Below are 23216 nucleotides of genomic sequence, written 5' to 3' on the forward strand. Positions count from 1 at the left end.
TCCTTTCATGTAAGGTCAGATTAGGGGATGTGTGTCCTTGGACAAAGGACAGACATTTATAAACTCCACATGAAAGAGAAGATAGTGATGGAGGGAAAGGGCACAGGGACTCTCTGGACCTCTTCTTTCCTTCCTGCTACTAGACCTACATCCTCATGCAATTAGTAATTCTTTGTTTTGACCACGTTAAAACTCACTCAGATGATGGTCAAAAAAGACTGGAAAAAAGATCGAGGTATAAAACTATACAAAATACTTCTATACTTCTTAATAGAATTAGAAATTAAGTCAATTACTCAGACTTCATGGATTCTGAACTGTTTGGAATGTCTGTTGTATGAAAACACAGCATCTTAAAAACGTGAACAGTTTGTTTTTCACTTAAGGATAAAATTCAGGTCCAGTTAGCTTCTCGCACTTGCAAGATAACTCAATTTTAAGTTTCTGAAATAGCACTTGCTATTATTATTATTATTATTTTATTTTACAGTTATGATAAAGGAACAGAGGGAAAAAAAACCCGTAATTGAACTTAGAATAAACATTTTCCTATTCTAGTCTTTGTCTCTATGAATACATATTTTTACAAGATTAAAATGATAAGTAGGCATATCATTTTGTTCTGCTCTTGTATTTTCCTGCCGGCAGAGTTATTTTAATAAATGCATATTATTCGATCATGTGGAAACATTATGATTTACTTAATAATTGCTACTACAGCATATTTATTTGATCTATCATCAGTCACCCTGGTTTATTTTCATCTGTGCTGTCTTTTCTATTATGCTGTTTGTTGTATGGACTAAATTTGGTTTGAATCTACTTGGAAGATGAACATTCATTTTCCCCTGTTATTTTAATAAAACATCTCCTGACAATCTTTATTCTATATATTTATTTTTTAGTCTTAAAAAATAGCTTTATGCTCCTATATGGATAAGAAATTTTCTTCCCTTCCCCCAACATTCTTTAAACAAGACATTTTAAAACCTCTTTTTTTTTCCCTCCCAGTTTTGAGTATTAGTTTTTCTCATTCAGAAGGATTTAATCAAATACCAGGTAGGTGGTGAGGCTTGTGCAAGACAGTAAAGGCATTCCTCTTCTTCTTCTTCTTCTTCTTCTTCTTTTTCTTTTTTTACTAACGTCCATCTTTTTAATTTTTAAAAAAATTTTATTATGTTATGTTAGTCACCATACGGTACATCATTAGTTTCTGATGTAGTGATCCATGATTCATTGTTTGCGTGTAACACCTAGTGCTCCTCTTATTCTTTCAAAGGCTTCTGAAGTTTCTCTGTACCTCAGAAACTTCAACTGTTCTGTGTTTCTCTTATCCCTGAAATCCCGTGAAAATAACCAAATCCCTCCGTGTACACATTTTGTCCTTCTGCACCTCCCCTTTTCTACCTGATTTATCAACACAACAACTTGAAGAAGCCACCTGGCAAAGAAGGACAGAGCCGGGGTGGGCATTGTGGGGCAGGAGCTAGAAACCCTAGAAGAATTCCCTCAACCATTGTTTTCTGCTTCTCACAAAGGCCGGTCATATATGAGACCCGCGTGTGCATTAGCATCTCCAGGGAGGCTTTTTAAAGCACAGACTGCTGCGGTCCACAGAATCTGGGCTGGGTCCTAAGACTTTGTATTTTGAACAGGTACAGGTGATACTAGGAACCACACTCTGAGCACTATTGTTGTAAAGAAAAAAGAGCCACCTGTAAATAGAAACCTTTTTCTTGCCTAGAATACCTCTGCTTTCTTATGGGATACATCAACCAAAGCTTTACATGTATATAGTCAATAATATCCAACCACAGGGGCTAAATGAAGTAGTGTTTGCCTTTGGCAGTATCGGGTGAAGGAAAAGTAGAATTAGATATCTGAAATGGATTTACTTGACTTCACAAAAATATAATTTTAAGACCTACTTGCACAAGGAAATGAAAAAGATACCTGTTAACTCCACTGTGTTATTTAGTGGTTTCTTGCAGACATAGGGCAATTGAGCTTCACAGGAAAAACTCTGCCATAGACCAGACATGGCATCCATTCTTGCACAGCTTGATCCGCCTATTATCATAGGTGCACTGGGCTTATCTTAAAGGGCAGAATTTTCAAAGAATTAGAAAGAGAAGTTTAGGCCCAGAATAGTGGTTAGAAAAAATAATTTGAATTCCTAATTTTCTGCTTTTATTGGAACTCATAAAATAGTTAAAACCTTCTACTAAATTGAGATGTATGAGGCTCAATGGACACCCATGTGCTTAAATATGTCTTCCTTCTAAAATACAGGATACAGGGCGAAATACTATGACACAGTATAGTTAATTTAAAAAACAAAATCAAAAATCTAAAACAAACCTCTGCCCCCAGTCAACTTCCATATCATACTCTGTGGACAGTAGCTCTTAATCTGCTACTCTATACAATAAATATTCCAATTTATGACTCTGTAATGCCCTTAAGACCTTGAACTAAAGGTTAAATTATCTTTAAAGATTTTATTTACTGAGATAATAGAGAATTTATTCACTAATAATGAAATTCCATTAAACTAAAATGACCTATTGGTATTTTATTGCACTTAACCCATTTTTCTTATATGTGTACAGAATACTTTTGTACTGAAGCTAGTGTTAACTTTTAGGTTCTAAAAGCCTAAGATTTTATTTTTAAAAAAGGTATCTAAACTTCTTTTGGGGAGAAAAATCTTTTGGCTAAGTAGGATTTTGTTTGTTTTATTCACTATAAAATTTTCATTAAGGTATTTATTTGTGTAATAAAATACAACCATTATGTTGTTAGTACTTGAGCACTGTTATAGGAGACCCCAAGAGTTTTAAAATGAGAGCATATTTCTGCATGGAGTTGAGCTGCAGATGAAACAACACAGGTTACTCATGGCATGTCAAGTCACCTAAGGGACACAGAACAGCTTCTAAGCCATGTGATGGGGCTTAATCTGCTGTTACTTAAAAATGTAGGGTTGCCGTAAAGGTTAGAGACAAATGCTCAGTTATTCATGGTATGGTTCAAATTGGCTATAATGGTATCACAATAAAGAAGGAATTAGGGGAAAAAAATTCTTCTGAGAGGTAACCATAATAACAGTTGTCAAGATTTGAAATTTTTATAAGCTGTCAGTGAGTGGGATGCTTTTGCTTATTTACTTTTTTGAAGCTTTTGCTCTGTGCATAGTAGGTGGAAGAGGGAGCGATTACCTGGGTCCCAGTTGAGAAAGTTTAATGGCTTGTGGTCTGACCATTCCCAGCCTCTAGCAGAGTATAGTTGATTTAAACCAATCCAGAAAATTCTTGGAATACCTTCTTTTTCTGTAAGAATCAGATAATTTTAACAAGTGACAAAATGACCTAAATTATTATCTAAGTCAGATTTAAGTTTCTACTAATAGCAAAAATATCTCAAGGCCTTGATTGTAAGGCAGGAATCCTGTAGGAGGCTGTCTATCCAGCAAAGGCAGCTAAAGCCTGGTTAAGTTAATTCAATTCTGCTTTCCTATTAACCTGCCCCTTTCTTCTAAGGTAAACACAGAATCTTCTCAGAATAGCTGTTTCACTATTTATAACCTTTTGTACTGCTACAGAAGAAAACAGTTTCCATTGTATATCTAGATTTTGAAGAACTGATTATATTCCAGACTGACAGTTTAAATTCACTAAGCACATATTATTTAACCGGTAGAAGCCAAAAAACAAAAACAAAAACAAAAAACTCAAGACAAAGACCCTGCCACCATGATGATTTCAATTTAGTGGACCGAAACAAATGCGGATTTCTCAAAAGGTAAAGTGTTACTCATACTACTTCAGAAATATGTGCAGGAGTTGTTTGGTAGGCAATGGAATATATAGCTCTAGAGTCCAAGGGAGATATTTAGGATGGAGACACAGAACCCGACACACACATGCACACAGACATGCACATACACACACATACACACACACACACACGCTACAGTGGAGATGTATCATTCAAATTCCTTATTTGACAACCAGAAGCCATCAGCAAAAAAGACAAAGATAAAGAAGCAGAGATAATTGAAATAGTGAGGCTTAACTGCAAATATGACACTCAATATACATATGCCCACAAGCAATGGATGCAATTATGCTTGCATGGGTCCACATGTATTGGTAAATTGAATGAAAAGATTGTAAGGATTTTCACACCAGTATCAACAAAGTCAACAAAATTATTCAAGACCCTGGTAAGACTTCATTGACATCATGAAAAAAGAACTTGAAGATATCAGGGGCTTAGGTAGAACAGATAGAACAACGGATGAAATGGTCTACAAAAGACAAGGATGATGCTGACAAACAGGAAGAGCTAACTGGTTGGAATCTCTACAAATTTGTTGAAATATTCTCAGCAGTAAGACACTTGATAACAGTTTCTTAATTCCTCTCAGGGAATTATGTATGATGTGTTATTAAATTATATATATAATCTATATATAAAATATAATTATATTTATAATTATTACAATAAAATATTAATGTTTAAGATAACCTTTATATAAATTATGAAGTATAATTTATAAAATTCTAAAAGAAATAAATTTATATTAATATGTTTATATAATTTATATGTACATTATACATAAAAATGGTTCTTAAAATACGGATATGTTTTCTAATGTAAATCATACAGATATATCTGATATATATCATTTGGTTCCTTTATATATATCAGATATATCTATGTGATTTGCATATAGAAAACCATATCTATACTCCAAGGGCTTTTTGAGGGTAATTTTGACTACTCTGCAGACTTTAGAACTTAAATGCCTAAAACAGGTGACTCCACTAGAACTGATACCCATGGAGTGGAAAATCTCCTCTGTGTAGACCAGAAATAGCACCAGCAAAGATGGAAGGGCCCAAGAGCAATAATCCAGACACCAGTGTTAAAGGGATGGGCAGGAGTCTGGAAAGAGGGTGGTAGGGACAGAGGCTCAATTACCACTCCACTGAGGAACAGATATGAATTTAGGAGTGAATTGCAAAGATACACTGTGTTCTCCAAGAGCTTGTCTGTGAAAGAAAGAGGCAGGTCTTCAGGATCTAGGAGAGATATATACCTACATCTGTATCTGTATCTATATATCTACATCTATTATCTACATCTCTCTATCTGTATTTTTTAATGGTAGAAGTTTAAATAAGTTTTTGGCCTGTTGGGGAAGAGTAGGTAGAGTGAGAGTCAATGAAAATACAAGAGAGAGAAGAAACAGCTGGTGTGGATGCAAAGAGTTTTGGGGAAGGAGTTAACCTTGAACAAACTGGAGGAATAACAGATACAGATAAATTTTTAAGTATAAGGAAGGGAAACTAAGGGTTTGCTTCACTTTTCACAAGGAAATAGATGATAAGGATACTCCGAGGAAGGAAAAGGTGGGTATTTGGGTAGATGGCTTGAGGAGAATGCTGAAAGGAACTCTGAATTCAACCTTTTCTTTCACCTTGTTAGCATAAGTGATGGCATACAAATTGAGGATTTAATCTAATGTAAATTTTTCATTAGTAAAAGCAGTTGATTCTCCAGCCTTCCTGAAGAAGTTTTGGAAACTATGACATATTTATGGTACTCCAGACTCAACCACACAGGACATTCCAGAATTCCCTTTATTAATTTTTAATTGGAGATACTATGGAGGACCAAACCTTCCCACCCATCCCAAGTTCAATACCCTCCCTTCTTCCATGAAGACTTTTCAGATATCCCCGGCAGGACATCTGAATAATCCTATCACTTATCTGCACATGGTAAGTACACATTTATGAATGAACAAAATGAACTTTGGAAGCTGTTAGGTTCCTAACTTGCTTCATTACACTGTTCTGTTTGTGAGCCATATTGATGACTTATTCTTCAATAAAATAATAGGATTTTATTTATTTATTTTTATTTTTTTATTTTTTAAAAGATTTTATTTATTTATTCGACAGAGAGAAAGACAGCCAGTGAGAGAGGGAACACAAGCAGAGGGAGTGGGAGAGAAGAAGCAGGCTCCAAGCGGAGCAGGGAACCAGATGCAGGGCTCGATCTCAGGACCCTGGGATCACGCCTTCGGCGGAAGGCAGACGCTTAATGACTGAGCCACCCGGGCACCCCCAAATCATAGGATTTTAAAACAGGAATGTTCTTTATGTGTTTTATGCCAGGTGAGTGAGAACGGGAAATGGATTCTAAAAAATCCAGGTTGGTCAAATATGAAAGGCAGGGATTTCTTTAATGGCCTGGACAATCTAAAGCCAGACATTTTTTCTACATACAATCCAAGCAAGAATTTGGCCAATTTGAGAATTGGCTTACTGCCATCTTTGCCATCAAGAAACAGATGATTGCTAGCATAAATACCCATACCTAATCAAATCAAATAGGTGAGTTCACTGAAGTAGAATATTTGTCACTCTCTCTAAAACCTGTTCAGTCCTGACCCTCTATTTCTATTCCTCTCCCCACAAGGGAGACTACAGGCCTGATAATGATAATGGAACTGGAATGAGCCAGAGAAGAACTTCTTCTGATGCATCAGGAAGGCCAAGCCAGCAGGGACCCTGACTTAGAAGTATCCTAGCCTTGGGGCACCTGTTGAGGCCACTCAAAGTGGATAACCCCTCAGGCGGGAAGAAAATGAGGAAGAATGGGATGTGCTATTCCTGTTCTGGGGACTGGTGGGTCCACTTTTGTTGTTTTAGGATCAATCTGTGATTAGAGGTTCCCTGGGAAGGACAGAGCCATGGGAAATCTTAACTCCCCAACAAAATCCAGTGAGTGTAAGGAAACCAAATCCCTCACCTCCAAAGCCCCTGTATTAGTAAAACAAAATCAAAACAAAACTAAGTGCAGGGCAGGCAGAAAGACTAAAGAAAGCTCTTTCAGATTGCATGGGACTTCTTTTCAAGGTACTGTTTCTGCCTTTTTTCTGGCAGTAGATTCCCTAGTCCTATCCAACAACTAGCTACCGGACCAGAAGTCATTTGGGAATAACATTCTCCATTATGCTCTGCATATGTACAACTCTTATATCCTCAAGTAGATCAAGCACCTGGATCACAAAATCTCTGTCTGATTCACTTTTGTTGGCTTCACTCTCTTAGCCCAATGTTTACCTATAGCAGTTTTTCACTGAGGAGAGACACTTCAAGAAATTTTCAAGATTTGGATACTCTGAGTCTCCAGATGTTAAAGTACAGCTCGGGTCTTGGGAAACCAGCAATTATAATTAGCTTATAATAATTACGATATGCTTAAACAGCATTCATGGTGAAAGAGGAGCTTGGAACATTAGAAATTATTGATATACATAAAACGTGGGGAGTGTCTGGCCTAGGGGACAGCAGGATCATTTAATGTATTATCTACTTTTATGAGTCATTAAAGAAAAATGATATATAAAGAAATCATGCAACATTCATTCCTCCAAATGCATCATTAGATTGTTAGGGTTTTGATAGTCACACTTGGACACTTTTTTCCTTCGCTGAAAACATCAGTTTTCAATGTCAATATTCCAGGAGGCTTAAATTTTTGGCACTTTTCACTTTCAACAATATTTTTTGTAAGGTTCAGTGAGTTCTGGAAAAGAATTCCATTGACACCCACTAGCCCATCAGGCTTATTTGTTGGATTTCCATTCTAGAGGTCTAATTATTCAAATACCAAACAACATAGGAAAAGGGTAAAGCTGTGAGTAAGAAAGGAAGGCTGAAAAAAGCATTACCTAGAAAGCATGACAAAAGACTAGTAGACTTTTAATGATGAAAAGAAAAATAGGTAAGAGAAGAAAGTAGTATAGTAAAAAGTTAAGGGCTCTTGAATCATATATGTTGATATTTGAATCCTAATTCTGGTACGTCCTAGCTGTGTGATGTTGGATATTTTATTCCTAAGCACCAATTTCTTACCTGTAAATGATGATAAAAATACTTGTCTTATGAGGTTGTAATGATGATTAAATCATTTAATTTATCTGGAGACATAGGGTTTTACTCACAGTTTGAATTTACCAAATATTTATACTTATTATAAAATAGTGTTATAGAATTTATATGAATTATTCAGTAGGTATTTGTTTCATATATAGCAAAAGGGAAAAAAAATCAACCCATGAGACCCACCTTTACCTTTAAAGAACTTACTAGTCTTACAAAAAGTAAGTGCAGATACATGCCAGATACAACTTCTTCTCTTTTCTTTTCCCTTTTAAAGATTTTATTTATTTATCTGAGGGAGAGAGAGAGCATGGGCAGGGGTAGAGGGAGGGGGGGTAGAGGGAGAGGGAGAAGCAGACTCCCCACTGAGCAGGGAGCCCAATACGGGGATCATGGGATCATGACCTGAGCTGAAGGCAGATGCTTAACTGATTGAGCCATCCAGGTGTCCCTACAACTTGTTTTCATTTCTTTTTTAAAAGATTTTATTTATTTATTTGACAAAGAGAGAGACAGCCAGTGAGAGAGGGAACATAGGCAGGAGGAGTGGGAGAGGAAGAAGCAGGCTCCCAATGGAGGAGCCCGATGTGGGGCTTGATCCCAGGACTCTGGGATCATGCCCTGAGCCGAAGGCAGAAGCTTAACCAAAACCCCTACAACTTGTTTTCAAGTCAGACTGACTGTGTTCAAATTTTGGCTCTACTAATTACTTGTGGGTAATCTTGAACAAGTTATATTTCCTCTCTGATACTCACATTCATCATCTGCCAAGTGAGCATAATAATAAAAATACTTATACCTCATAGTGTTTTTATATGGTATTAAATAAGATAATGTATACTCAGTCTGAAACATCACTGTCATATATTATGATTATTTTTTCATTCAAATCAGAGACTCAATAACTTGGGTTTCTTGATTTTTAAAAAAGATTTATTTATTTATTTTAGAGAGAGAAAGCAAGAGTGGGAGGAGGGGCCGAAGGACAGGGAAAGAGGCAGGCACCGCACTGAGGGTGGAGCCTGATGCAGGGCTCAATCCCACAATCCTGAGATCACTACCTGAGTCAAAATTGAATTGGTCACTCAACCAACTAAGCCACCCAGTTGATTTTTTAAAATAAAATAAAAACTTTCTGTGTATAAACTTTCTAGTAAAAAATGTGCAATACTCTGATGGAAAAAGATATACAATTTTATTGAATTCATAAATGATGTCACAAATAAGAAAGGCATACCATTTTCATGGATGAGAAGACTTGATAATGTGGTGAGGGCAGTTCCTCTTTAATTAATCTATAATTCAATGCAATTCCAAAGTCCCAATAAAGCTTTTCATTGAGATTAATAGAAAAGAATAAGTGGTTTAAAAAAAAGCTAAGGCAGTAGTAAGGAGGGCACGTATTGCATGGTGCACTGGGTGTCATACACAACTAATGAATCATCGAGCCTTACATCGGAAACTGGGATGTACTGTATGGTGACTAACATAATATAATAAAAAATCATTAAAAAAAAAAAGCTAAGGCAATTCAAGAAAAAAATACAAGAGAGGACTTGCTCATCCATATTTACTATGCAGCTGGCATAATTAAAACAGTGTGGAACAGACACAGAGACAGACAAGTAGACCAAAGGAATAGGATGGAATGCCTAGAAACAACCCACATGTAATAGGGGAGTTTATATTTATTAGAGGTGGCATAACAAATCTGAGGGAAAAATGTGAAATAAATAGTGCTTGGTCAACTGACATCCCTGCAGAGAAAGATAAATTAGATTCCTGCCTCTAGAAATTTTATTCCAGATGGATTATGGATATAAATATGAAAAGCAAAATTATAAACCTTTGGAAGAAAAATGAGAGAATATGTTTATCATATTAGGGCTAAGAAAGAATTTGCTGAATAATATAAATAAGCACAGAACATTAAGGAAAAGATTGACCAAATTAAAACTAACATATTTTTAAATTAAAGAAGCAACAAATGTGAAAAGACCAAAGACTAGGTAAAGATATTTGTAATCCTACAACAAAAGTAAGTATATATAAAGAACTATAACAGATCAATAAGAAAAAGTCAAACAACTCAATAGAAAATAGGCAAAGGATATCAACTGGCAGATTATAAACTGAAAACCTGAATGCCTAATAAACATGAGACACAAAATCACATGAATTATCAGGAAAACATAAAAGAAAAATGAAATACCATTTCACATTCATCACATTGGCCAACTAAGTCTGGTAACACCAGGTGCTAGTGGAAGTGTAAATGAATACAGCCCCTTTGGAACACAATTTGGAATTTTTGGTTAGAGGTGAAGAGATGTGCACCCCATGATTCAGCAATTCCTACTCTAGAGAAGCTCTCATACATGTCTGCCCCATGAGGCACATATGAGGATGTTCCTTGCAATAGGAAAAGGTGAAAATAACCTGTTTCTCAATAGGGGAATGGATAAGTTGTGGTTTATTCATACAATGTAATACTTTGCAGCAGCAGGTGACAATGGATAAACTTACATATGGGCAAATAAGTATTTGTATCATTTAAAAACAGAACAATAGGATAATGAAAACATATATAGTATTTATACACATATATGTTGTAAAAGTACTCAAAGAATGGTTATTTTGAGAGATGGACATGGGGCTTTAACTCTGTTAACATTTTATTTCTTTAAAGGGAGGGAAGCAGGGAAGGAGGGAGGGAAACAATCCATACAAAGGAATATGACAAAATGTTGGTGTATAAAAAGTATGTAAAGTCAGGGTGGTGGTTACACAGGTCTCTTTCAGGTTATTTTCTATTACTGTATATGTTTTCATAATTAAAAATTTAAGAATTCCCACCATCACCACAAACAAAATAAAACAAAATCCTATCCACTCAATATGTCCATTGATTAAATCCACTTTAAGATTTCTTAGTCTTCTCCTTGCCTCTGAGAAGGGCATCCCTCTACTCAACACGAGGACCTTTACCTGAGGCCATCTGGTGTGACTCAGCCATCTTCTTCACCTTCCTTGATTTCTCTACTTTTCAATGTTCAAAGAGTTTAATGTTCACCTTTAAAAAAATCTTGTCACTTAGGCTTAGGGTAGCAGTTTAATCTTGCTACCTCACACCATTTTCTGAACATTACCCTCTTTTCAGTCTCCAACATGAAATACATTTTCAATTAATAGAATAGGATTATATTCATACCTTTCCGCCTGTGGGCTTCAGTGTTGACATTTAAGAGAAGATAGAAAAATATACACACAAAACCACATACCTGGATATGAAAATAGAGGTAGACAGACGGCATCTTTACAATCTCAGCAATTTGCTCTAGCACATGCAAACCTACCTTTAAGATAAGTTAATTCAGCAGCATTGCTGATGCTCAGTAAGTCAGCTCCTTGATTCTGACAGGAAACATAAGCTTCCTTCCAAGAAAGAGCTGCCTGAGTATTAAATTGGTAGCAACTTCCAATCTGCTCATCCTTTTTCCAATTATCTTCACAGCCATTTTCTGTTGATAAAAAGATATGTTAGTGATCATAAAGCAAGAGTATAATGTTTCATATTGCTAACAATGCTTACCGATACTGCAATTCAATTTCCATACTCTAAGGATACACTAAAATTGAAGCTTATTGTTTGACTAGACCATATTTTGATTCTCTGGTCACACAAAGAAATTGAAGTCATGGGAACCAAATGACTTTAGCTGATTAAAGCTTCCACTCTCCTATCCTCTACTCTCCCTTTATCCCCTATCAATTACAATGCCATATTTTAGCCCATGCCTGCCCTCTGATGAAATGTAGGAGTCTTCAAATGTGTTCACATCGTCAAACTCCTGAGCTGATGGAAAACAAGCTCACTTGAAGATGCAAGGGGGTTCCCTACAGTCTGCAGTGAAACCACTGTGTGTATGTGTGTGCAGACATGCTGCTTAAACACCAAAGATTTAGAACCCAAGTGACTACCTTATCTGAAAAACTGTCTAAATTTCTCCTTAATGGTTTAACAGATGATTTAATATATGACACATAATTAGTATTATATAATCAATACTGCAGATGTATATGTAGACATATGTGTGCATATGCATACAGACATACATGTATAATGTGCATATTATTTTCCTTAATGAATATCTAAAAAGCATGTATAATTACAGACAAATTATTTCTTAGATGAGATATATAGGTCTTGACACAACTGGTTCAAAAATACAATTAAAGACTCCCGTGTACTCTCTAGAAGAGGAAATCCAATATAGACTGTGCCAAGTGTGTCCCAGGCTCCATTCAGGGAGTTTTCCAAAGGGCCTACCATAACTAATCACATATCACATGTTGCACTCATGGGCTTTCAAGCTGGAAGAGCCCACTGAGATCATCTTGTCTACCACTCTCATTTCATAGATGGAAACAAAGATCTGAGGTGTTTGTGGCAGAGCTATAATCAGAGCACTGGTCTCCAAATCTGGTTTTGTTGATCTTCTGAACAGCATACACTGCTTCTTCGGCCACTTCTGAATTGGCCTAAATAGCAACAGAGGTGGATGTGACATTTGGTGAAACCAAAACATGTGGATTTGCAAGTACATTGCCTAAAGTTTCCTCATTACCACTGGGACCTTATGCCTGTAAATCCAGAAGCTTCCAGTGGGCTGGCAGTATGTTTGCTATTAAGTATAGTCTACATGGTTTAGCAACCTTTGGTTTTGAGAAACTCACAGTCTTGATTCTTCCCTAAAAATAACTCTGAGAGGTATATGAATATTCCCATTTTCACCCCCACCACCCAAAAGAAGGTAAAGACACTGAGACTAATGACAGTCAAGGAAGCAAGGTAGAGTTGAATAAGTACACTGGGGATTGAGGGTCAGGAATCCTGGAATCTCCACCAGACTCCATACAAATGTGGTCTGACCCTGACAAGTCATGTCATCAATTTGCATCTGCTGCCCCTCACCTGAGAAATGAGGGTTTGCAGCTGGATAACTTCTAAGCTCCCTTTCACATCTAAAATTTTGAATCCAGATTATGGTGAGGTTTAAATGAAATCAGTGCCTAGTTGACAAACTCTGCCTGATATCAATTGTAGCTGAAGCAAATACTGGCTTTTATCTTTCTATAGGTTCTGGGTGTTGAAAAGCCTGTGTCTCTACCTAGAACAGTAATTCTCAAAGTGTGGACCCCAGACCAGCATCATCAGCATCACCTGGGAACTCATTGAACTGCAAATTCTTGGACCTCACTCCAATCTACCAAATTATAATTTCTGGAGGGAGACCCCCAGAAATCTTCGTTCTAACATACTTTCCAAGTGATTCTGCTGCAGAACCACTGGCTCAGTATAACCTCTTCTAGTTGCTTAGAACTCTTGATTTTGAAGCTCAGCTTCCCTTAAGGAGGAATCAGCATTAGTAATACCACCAGGCTGGCTACTGAATAAAGCATGATAGTATATTTGTTTGGGGCAAGGACTTCAGAACTGGATTTCCTAGATTGGAGTTCTAGCTCTAAAATGTATTAGCTATGTGACCTTAGGCAAATGATATAACTCCCCTGTGCCTCACTTTGCTCATCTATAAAATGGGGATAAATAGTGGTACCTATCTTATAGGGTTGTGTGAAGACTGAATGGGTTAATATAGTTTGAGTGCTTAGAATAGTACCTGACACTTGGCAGGGCCCTATATAGGTCTGGAGCTTTTCCCTTTCTTTTTGTTATACGTTCTCTGGACCTATTGCCCAATTAAAAATATTTCTGGAGCTCTTATCACATGTCAGGTACTATGACCTGTAACTCTCACCTGACTGCTAAGAAAATATATCTCAGTTATATACCAGATCATGAGGCAACTGCTACTTTGGTCTCTCTCTCTTTCTAAAGAACAGTGAATTCTTTAGCACACCATGAGTAGTTGTTTGCTTCTAGTAAGAAGCAATTAGAAAAAAATACTTTGCCCAACATAAAGAAATGGCAGGAGAACAGTGTCACCAATTTTGATTGGACCAGGGATATAGGTCTCTTTTGTCCCTCTTTGCTTCAGGCCATAAATATACTTGTCTCTACCACCCTATCAGTTTTTCTTCAACCCCAAACCACCATCTTCACTCTTTTTCTATTCCATAAAACTTAAGAGGCTTTCTCTCCTTCTGTTCACACTTCAGTCCACTATAACCTGGCTTCTATGACCACTGGTCTTTTGAAACTGCTCTAGTAAAGGTCAGCAGCAATTTCCGAACTGTTCATGCCTTTTCCACTTCCTCTTCCTGAGGCATCTGTGCTACAGAACACTCCCTCCTCCTTTGTCTTCCATGGCATCATCCTGTCTTGGTTCTTTCCTTAGCCGACTTGTGAAGGCAAGTTCATAGCTACGCATTACTTCCTTCTCTCTCCTCAAATACATACCTTCTCTAGGATAATATTTGTTGCAGTCATTTTTTAGTTTTCTTGGACTCTTCCTTCTCCCTTTTGCTTCATATGAATGGTATCCATTTTTTCCCCATATATAAAGTCTGCTAGCCCATACATACCTGGTTTTAAGCAGATGCCCCACTTTTGATCATATTCATAATTTAAGGTGGTTGCACACCATGGCCCACCATAATTTTCATCAAAAATGCACTCATGATGCCAGGTCCCATTAACTAAGAATGGAAATTCACAAGGTCTTCCATAGGAGTTCCCATCTCTGGTATATATCTCTGTGGCGTGGGGAGGAAGTAGAGGAAAGGAAAGTTAAAAACTGGACAATCACCGTCAGTTGACTGATTCCTAAGTTTTCTGTGAGAGAAAGATTGCTGTTTTCACTTAAGAATGAAAGTAGGCGGCACAGTGTGAAAATTCTGAGCATGGATGCAGCATTCAACTCTGAACTTGACTGCAGGCTCAACTGTGTGGCTGGAGGCAAGCTCTCCAGCTTTTATTAGCCTCAGTTTCTATATTTGAAAATTAGGAATAATCATATCTAGCTCATAGGCTTTTTCAAGAGGATTCAATGAGATAATCCATGTAAAGCTTCCTTTATTGTGGTGTGAAGAGCTAAACGATCTTGGCTTGATCCAGCAGGAATCAACTGATTATCATGGGTGGCAGAGTACTTCACCAGAAAGGGTGCCTGACTGGGACTAAATTTATATTCTATTTTCTTTTGGGGCCAGAAAAATACCTTGGAATCACTGAGGGTGGGTGTGAACTTTGGAACCAACTGTAGTTAGACAGACGGACAGGTAGCCCCATTGTTCACAGGTTGGTGGTAGAATTGAGGTTGTGCGCTTTGAGGAAGTGGGAGAAAGAACCCCTGGATCTCTGAGAAGGTTCTTAGAGAGCAGCAGGGCATGGCAATTCAGGTTATAAAAGAACCAGCTTTAGCTGGGCAGTCATGGGACTAGATGGTGACCAGAGAGGTAGCAGAACTAGTTTTTCATTTTAATAATTTCCCCTGGTACATGGAGAGGAACTGAAAAATTATTCCTACCTCAAGAATGCCTAGAAATACTAAAGGAAGTGCTCAATACTTATGCAGGTAACAGTTCTCTTGGAAAGGTGTTTTTATAGAACAGCTAACTGTGTAAATATTTTGGTTACCTTTATTCATATCCTTAATTTGTTTAAAACCAAGGTCATTATCAGATCAAATAATGGCTATTAGGTAAAGGATAATAGTCAGATCTTATCACCTGTTATCAAGCTATTAGGGTCCATTAAGATGTCTCACAGATTTGCTTAAAAGTGTGCTTAAGATGGTATTTGATTCCACATTCTTTATCATTCTCAAATGTGCATTTAACTGAAGTATGAGACTTAATTTAACAGTTTAGAATATATTAAGCAGCAGTACAGCAAAAAGTAAGAATAATCTAGATGCTTTTATTTGCAAACATCTTTTGTTTTCCTCTGACATAAATGATTTTGGATAGGATACTTCTGCTAAAGAGTAATTTGACCTTATATTTTATAGGGAAACCGCTTATTACCTATGTTTCATTTTTAATGATACCAAAGCTCCCAAAAGCTTATAGCCACTTCTCTTCCCACATTATAGCACTTAAAAGGAGTCCCTGAGCACAGCAACTATTACTTGTTGAACCATCAGTTTCTTCCTAAAAAATCTTGTGTTTCTGTTATACGAAGTGCTTTCACATACATTTCTTTCACTTCCTCTTTACCGTAAACCTGTGAGATTAATAGGGCAAGTATTACTTTTTTTTTTGTGAAATCCCCATTTTTGCAGTGTAGTTAATTAAGACATTCAGTAAACTGTAAGTGACAGGGATGAGAACTGGCTCTCTCATCAGAGTCCTTGACATGCTAAGGACAACTGGTGACTTCAGTGGCTGCCTTCTCAGGTTTCAAGTTATGTTTCACAGCTCAAAGCTGGGCTTCAATTAAAAAGCTCTCCTATTCACAACATGTTTTGAAGAATGATAAGCAAATAAGCACCACATCAGTAGCAGCTAAATCATGCTAACTATTCAGGAAGAGTTTTATTCTCACACATTCTTCACTGCTACTGGACCTCTTAAGTCCCCTGTGTTTCTCTAGGGAAACAGGCTTTTCCTGAGAAGAATCTTCTGTGTGAATTTATGATGATAGCACTCTTAAAACAACAGCATATTCTGCAATAGGTACAAATCTGTAAGTTGAATTGTTTACATGGAAAACTAACATTATTTCTTCATTGAGGCAAAATAGCTTCCACGGTGAAAGAGGTTGGCAGTCTCCCAAGGTTGTTCAAAATGTAGACAGTTCAGTCAATTTCCTCTGGATTTGCCAAATATTTAAAATCTGAAGAGTGTGAGTGAACTCAAGATATCTTAACGATTGATACAAATGCATATCCGGATGCTAGTCAAAAGCAACTCATTCATAACATTTATACAACTAAAGTTTTCTCCGAGATGCACATGACTCACACAGGGTGAGGATTGGACAGAAAGGAAACCCAGGACAAGATGACAAATAATTTTTCTTATATTAGAAGTAAAAAAAAAAAATTATAGAGCAAAAACCAAGGGAGAAATTAAAAAGCTATATTTGGTGAATTCAGTCATGGTTTTGAACTGTAGTTCTGCTCTAATAAGCTAGATAACCTTGGACTTCACTCTATTGGGACTCAGGTATCTTATCTTTCTTATCTCTATACAGCTAGACAAAAGGTGGGGCAGGAACCAATATGGGGAGTCTGACACAACAGTCCCAGATAAAGTCCTTATTTTAAGACAGTAGTCTCTAATCTAAGAACAGGAGTGGACTACATAAATATAAAAGAGTAAAATTGCCAGGACTTAATATGTGATTAAATTTAAATGGTGAGAAAGGAAAGCAGGACACTCTAGGGTGACTTGTAGATTTCTGACATACACGACTTGGATGGTACCAATCACCTGGAAAAGAATGGAGAAGAGGAGGCAGGTGTGACTTTAATTTTCTGTGCAAATTAAAACTTGAGGTATGTGGTGATGAGTCAGAGCAATGTGAGCCTTTTCTCAGAAATCTCTTATTTGAAAATTCAGTGTTCCAAATATTATATTTGGTAAGGTCAGGAAACACTTTATGCCTGTGGGCTCTTGCTGGTGGCACTGTTTAGTTCTCTCTGGGGTGGTACCCTAGCTGGGTTCTTAAACTTTTTTTTTGTGCTACTGATCATTTTGGCAGTTGTGTGAAATGCACAGGTCCCCTTCTCAGGAGAATATTACACATGCATAAAATAAAAACCATAGGTTTACAAAGAAAACCAGTTAGATGGAAATTTGGGGTTCTGAAGGAATTTACAATTACAACTATCTCCCTCAAAATAATTTGGGGCAGGAGACAGAAAGAGCCCTGCCAAGAAAATTATCCTTTCTGATCTTTGAACAAATACAATGAAACAAGTCAAATCCAGTTCAAAAGGCATTTTCCTTTCATTCCATGTTCTCTCTTAGCTGCCAAGTTAGAGGAAGGTTTTCAAAGTGCAAAATTTAAACTTGTCATTAAGTGGTATCCAAGAAGCAATTGCCTCTTTTTTTTTCTTTTTAGGTTTGTTTAAATTTAAGTTGGTTAACATATAGTGTATCATTAGTTTCAGAGGTAGAATTTAGTTTCATCACTTGCATTTAACACCCAGCACTCATAACAGCAAATGCCGTCTTTAATGCCCATCACCCATTTACCCCATCCCCCAACCCGCCTCCCCTCCAGCAATCCTTAGTTTGTTCCCTATAGTTAAGAATCTCTTATGGTTTGCCTCCCACTCTGTTTTTATCTTATTTTTCCCTCCCTTCCCCTATGTTCATATGTATTGTTTCTTAAATTTCACGTATGAGTGAAATCATATGATAATCTGACTGACTTATTTTGCTTAGCAAAATATATTTTAGTTCCACCCATGTCATTGCAAATGGCAAGATTTCATTCTTTTTGATGGCCGAGTAATATTCCATTGTATATATAGGAAGAAGCTGGCTAGCAAAAACAGACTTGTTTAATTACTCAAGGATTGAGGATTAAAGAAAAGGAAACCCCATCTCTAATTCTCTAATCTAATATTTCCCATAAGAGTAGAACCTGCTATTTCAGAAATGGATGCATCTTTAGTAGGAAATAGAAATAGTTACTGTAGGAGGGAAATTTGTGCAAATAACTGGAAGACTAATGGGCCAAATTTAGCTTAAATGACCTTTGAGAGAAAAGAAAAATCTCTGTAAATCTAAGTAAATTTACAAAGAAGAGCAAAGGTGAGATAATAGTTAAAACTTAGAAAAGATGGCTAAATATAACATTTGATGTAATTTAGAGCAACATGGTAAGAAAGATTTGCTTGGGTGATAACTAATTACATTTAGAGGTTTAACAAATAAACCAACTCATTCTTTTTTTTTTTTATGTAGGCCCAATTCAGAGCTTGAACTCATGACCCTGAGATCAAGATATGTGTTGAGATTAAGAGTTGGACACTTAACCAACTGAGCCACCCAGGTGCCCCAATCGACTCATTCTTTTTAAACTTGAAAATGTGTTATAATCTAGTTTCTAGACCTAGAACAAAGTTCATGATCAGCTCGCTCATAGGTAATATTCATATATTGTTGACCCTCAAATAACATGGGTTTGGACTGCAAGAGTCCATTTATATGTGGATTTTTTTCAATAATACAGTACAGTATTGTAAATATATTTTCTATCCTCATGATTTTTTTTTCTTTTTTTTTTTGAGAGAGAGGGAGAGAGCACACACGTGTGTACTTGAGTGTCGGGGGAGGGGCTAAGGGAGAGGGAGAGAGAGAATCTTAAGCAAGCTCCACACTCAACACAGAGCTCGACATAGGCCTCCATCTCACTACCAAGAGATCATGACTTGAGCTGAAACCAAGAGTCAGATGCTTAACTGACTGAGCCACCCAGGTGCCACTCCTTATGATTTTCTTAATAGCATTTTCTTTTCTCTAGCTTACCTTATTGTAAGACTACAATATGTAATACATATAGCATACAAAATACATGTTAATCAACTGTTTAGGTTGTCAGTAAGTTTCCAGTTAACAGTAGGCTATTAGTAGTTAAGTTTTGGGTGAGTCAAATTTTTAACTGCATGGGGGGCAGTAGCCCTAACCTTCACATTGTTCAAGGGTCAACTGTACTTATTTTTGAAAGCAATTGAGAAAAAGTCCACTCTTAAAATCATAAACACAAACATCAAGTGTGACAGCCATGCCACAAATAAAAATAAACTCACGTAAGGTCTTAAAGTTTTTCCATTACATACAAATCTGTAGACAAGGAGAAATATATTCCTGTTATTTTTTTCTTTCTTTTCCTCCTTTTAAACTTAGAATAGGTTTGATTTTATTAGGTCATTTGAATCTTATCCTGTATGAAGGATTTCCTGTTACTCTAATGTTTCCTTTCCTCTGGCGTTCAGGACGTAATCATAGGAAATACATACGTTCATGTATCATAGAGATTCCAAATCCCAGGTTTACTACAGAGTGACTGTGTGACCTCTGACAAGGCACCCAACCCCTCCTTAGCCTTACCTGTAAAAGGGGAAAACTAGTACCAGTTTTCACATAGGTAGCTCAATGATACTGCACAGTGCCTGGAATTGAATGCAACCTCACTGCCCTTACCAATACATGACTTTATTTGTGGTCAGTTGTGCATGTTCAATGTCACATTTACCAAACACAACAGCAAATGACTCAAAGTCCCTCTCTAATACTCACCATGGTAAGGCTGGTCACAGAGGTTTTCCTCTGTGCCTCCTTTCTTCCAGACATCAGATGAATTTGTACTTGCTATAGCATGTCCATTCTTCAGAGCCAGTCTGTACTGGGCAGCTCCATACAGAGAGTGGTGCTCACATTTCCACCACAGTAAGGCACTGGAGTCACAGCTGAACATTCTCAAGGAATCTGTGGGTTTGGTAATATCTAGCCCCAGGCACTTCTGGGATTGCAAATGAAAGAGCCGGTGCTGGGACACCCACTTCCATAACATGTCCCTATTTCCATCACAGTCTGTTGCTACTATCCAGTCATTCAGTGGCTTGATGCACTTGCCCACGTTTTCACTGACGATGGTGAATGGATCATTGCCTAAGTCAAGACAGACAGTCAAAGAAGACATTTCAGAATTCTGAACTGTGTGGTCAGTGTGCCTTGGCCCCTGCTTGCGAGGAGAGTCTGAGCACCATTGGACTATTCCCACCCTCCAACCTCTATAAACTGCAATGCACTACACAAGGTCAGAGGACAGAGGTCGCCAGAGATGTGGTATAGTATAGGTTAAGAGCATGAGCCAGTCTGCCAGGGTTCATAGTCTGCCTTTGCTACTCATTACCTACGTGATCAGGGCAAGTTATTTAACCACTATCCCTCAGTTTCCTCCTTTGTACAATAGTATTTCATATGGCAGATGTTAGGTTAAAATGAGCTCATACCTGTAAAGCACTTAGAAGAGTATGTATATTTGTTATTGTTATTCCATGAAATATCCCCCGCCTGTTTAATGAGACGAGGAAGCTCCTTAGTTTTCATCTTCCTTAGACAGGTGGTCAATGAAAAATATCCTGAACCTATTCAGGACCACAGTTCTGTCTTGCTTATACCTTAGCTACTATGACAGGGTAAATTATTACACGGCATTAACGTGTCTCAGAGGAGATGGGGAGGCTTCTGAGGGAGCAGAAGTAGAATAGTGAGGTAAAGGGATGAGAAGAAATAAAGGTCAGGATTCTGAGGACAGGAGGGACCTGTGGTCAGCTCCACCACAGCACCTTCAGGAACGTGCTGGGAAGCCCGCGGGGAGCGTCTGGGTGGGGTGCTGCTGACTGTGTGGATCACCTAGGGAGGTTGAACCTGAGCTCCAAAAATCACCTGAGATATAGAATTCAACACCCAGTAGGTTTGGACAGTGGGAAACTCAGAAGCAACGAGTGTAAGCTGAAGGCTAAAGGAGGGACCTCCTTGAATATTTCCCTGGCAGTTTCTCATGAATTAGGGAATCTCAGTGATGACAGAAACTGAAGTTCTGTTAATTCAGTGGAATGGGACTTCAGAATAAAGTTTATTTAGATTTTATAAAAATAAAATAATGCATTGTTTCTTGCACACCTGAGCTTCTGGAACAAGATTCACACCTGTTACAACAAACTACAATTGAATAATTTGCCAGTGCTTTTACAAAGAAAAATTTTTTGAAGTTATAGCACAAAAGTTCATGTTGATAAGAGTAAAACTGAAATGTTTTAGACAAATTTAAACAATCATTGTCAATAAACCAAAGGGTTCAGCAGAAGGACCTGTAAAGCTTTAGTTCCCGAAAGGCACTTTCATTTTGAGGCCCACTTCACAATCACTGATTTTACTATGGCTAAATACCTTTTCTAATAATAATTCACAGGCTTTCAGAGTTAAAAATTCTCATACGAAGGACTTGACGGGAAATTTCATCATGTAAATAATAACTATAAAATTAAGTCAAATTTCGGCTTGAACTTTAAAGAGAATTTTTTGTTTTAAACAGCAGCAGCAGCAAAAAGAGAAACAATAGGGACAACCACAAAATCCTGTAAAATACTAAGTTACTTTTGCTTTCAAATCTGTATTTGAAAATATTACATAGGACTGCAGCTAGGTGTCTTTGTCATAGCAGTTTCCATCCCTCACGCTTTCTTCTTTGACATCTCTTTGCCATTCTCTACTTTATGGACACCATTTGGGAGGACAGTTAACAAAAAAGGGAAAACATACTGTCTTAGAAGATTACCACTCACAGTTTCTTCCATGTCTTTCTCCTACATATTCAATATCCACTCAGACTCATGAGGGTCTTTCAAACTATTCTCTCTTTCCCAAACTATCCTTTTTCACTTCTCAAAAAAAAAAAAAAATCTTGCATTCCAAAGTATCAGCAATTACTGCAGAAAAAAAGAAGTCTGCTTCTGCAGGAGAATAGACATCCACCACCCTTGCTGGAACCTTCCCCTCCCTTGCCCTTATTTCTCCTTTCTGGGCACTCTGCTCTGTGCCCCTTGAACTTAGATAGGAGAACTGGGCTGGCAGCAGCTTTGCTACTCTTGCAGTTTGGAGTTCTAGACTTTTCAAGTTGCCTTTGCAGAATCCAATAGATTAGCCACAGCTGTTAGTATAATGGAACAAGCAGTGGAATAAGGAGTTAGAGATCCCAGACTGAAGACCTACCTCAGCTACCAGCTATCTGAGAGACCCTGGGGAAGTCACTTAATCTCTCCAGGGTCTTTGTATCTCCAAATGTAAGATGAAAGTAGAGAAATATAAGATAACTAAGCCACTTTCAGTGCTAACATCCTATGCTTCCACAAGATAGCAGTTTTCCTAGCCCTGCAGGTTTTACTAGTCTTTGCTAAGTTCACTGTATATTTTTCTTGAACAGATGTCCACAACCTTATTATGCCATGCTAATGCTAGTAGCATTTTAGGTCATTCTAACCTATTAGTATCAGGCATGTGCATTAGGTAACAGTGATGCTTTATAAATACTCTTTGGAAGAAAAAAAAATTTACCCTTTTCCATTTACTATATGTTTTACTTCTAGGGAACCCATAGACTTAACAAGCTTATAGAAACTCTGAAACACTACAGGAGAGATGTGGAGTAGCATGGAGAAACTATGTTAAAGAGGAGTTGCCAAACTTACCTAATTGCAACATCTATGGTCATAAATACTTGCCTTATTCTAACTCTGTTTTTTAACCAAGTATGTATGGTCAATGTTT

General features: G+C 37.3%; 1 protein-coding gene across 2 annotated transcripts in view; it reads right to left on the reverse strand.

Annotated features, from left to right (window-relative positions):
- The window catches only part of LOC123781597 (CD302 antigen), a 120904-nt gene that overhangs the window by 94809 nt on the left and 2879 nt on the right, over positions 1-23216 (reverse strand). For both annotated transcript variants that reach the window (XM_045781221.2, XM_045781215.2), the window contains exons 2-6: positions 20184-20555; positions 14511-14681; positions 11321-11485; positions 3222-3332; positions 1954-2097 (exon numbers count right to left, since the gene is read on the reverse strand). In XM_045781221.2, the coding sequence (XP_045637177.2) occupies positions 1954-2097; positions 3222-3332; positions 11321-11485; positions 14511-14681; positions 20184-20555 (963 nt within the window). The remainder of the gene's footprint in view (positions 1-1953; positions 2098-3221; positions 3333-11320; positions 11486-14510; positions 14682-20183; positions 20556-23216) is intronic.

The sequence above is a fragment of the Ursus americanus genome, chromosome 1, assembly GCF_024610735.1.
Source record: "Ursus americanus isolate L20-20 chromosome 1, mUrsAme1.1.p, whole genome shotgun sequence".
NCBI lineage: Eukaryota > Metazoa > Chordata > Mammalia > Carnivora > Ursidae > Ursus > Ursus americanus.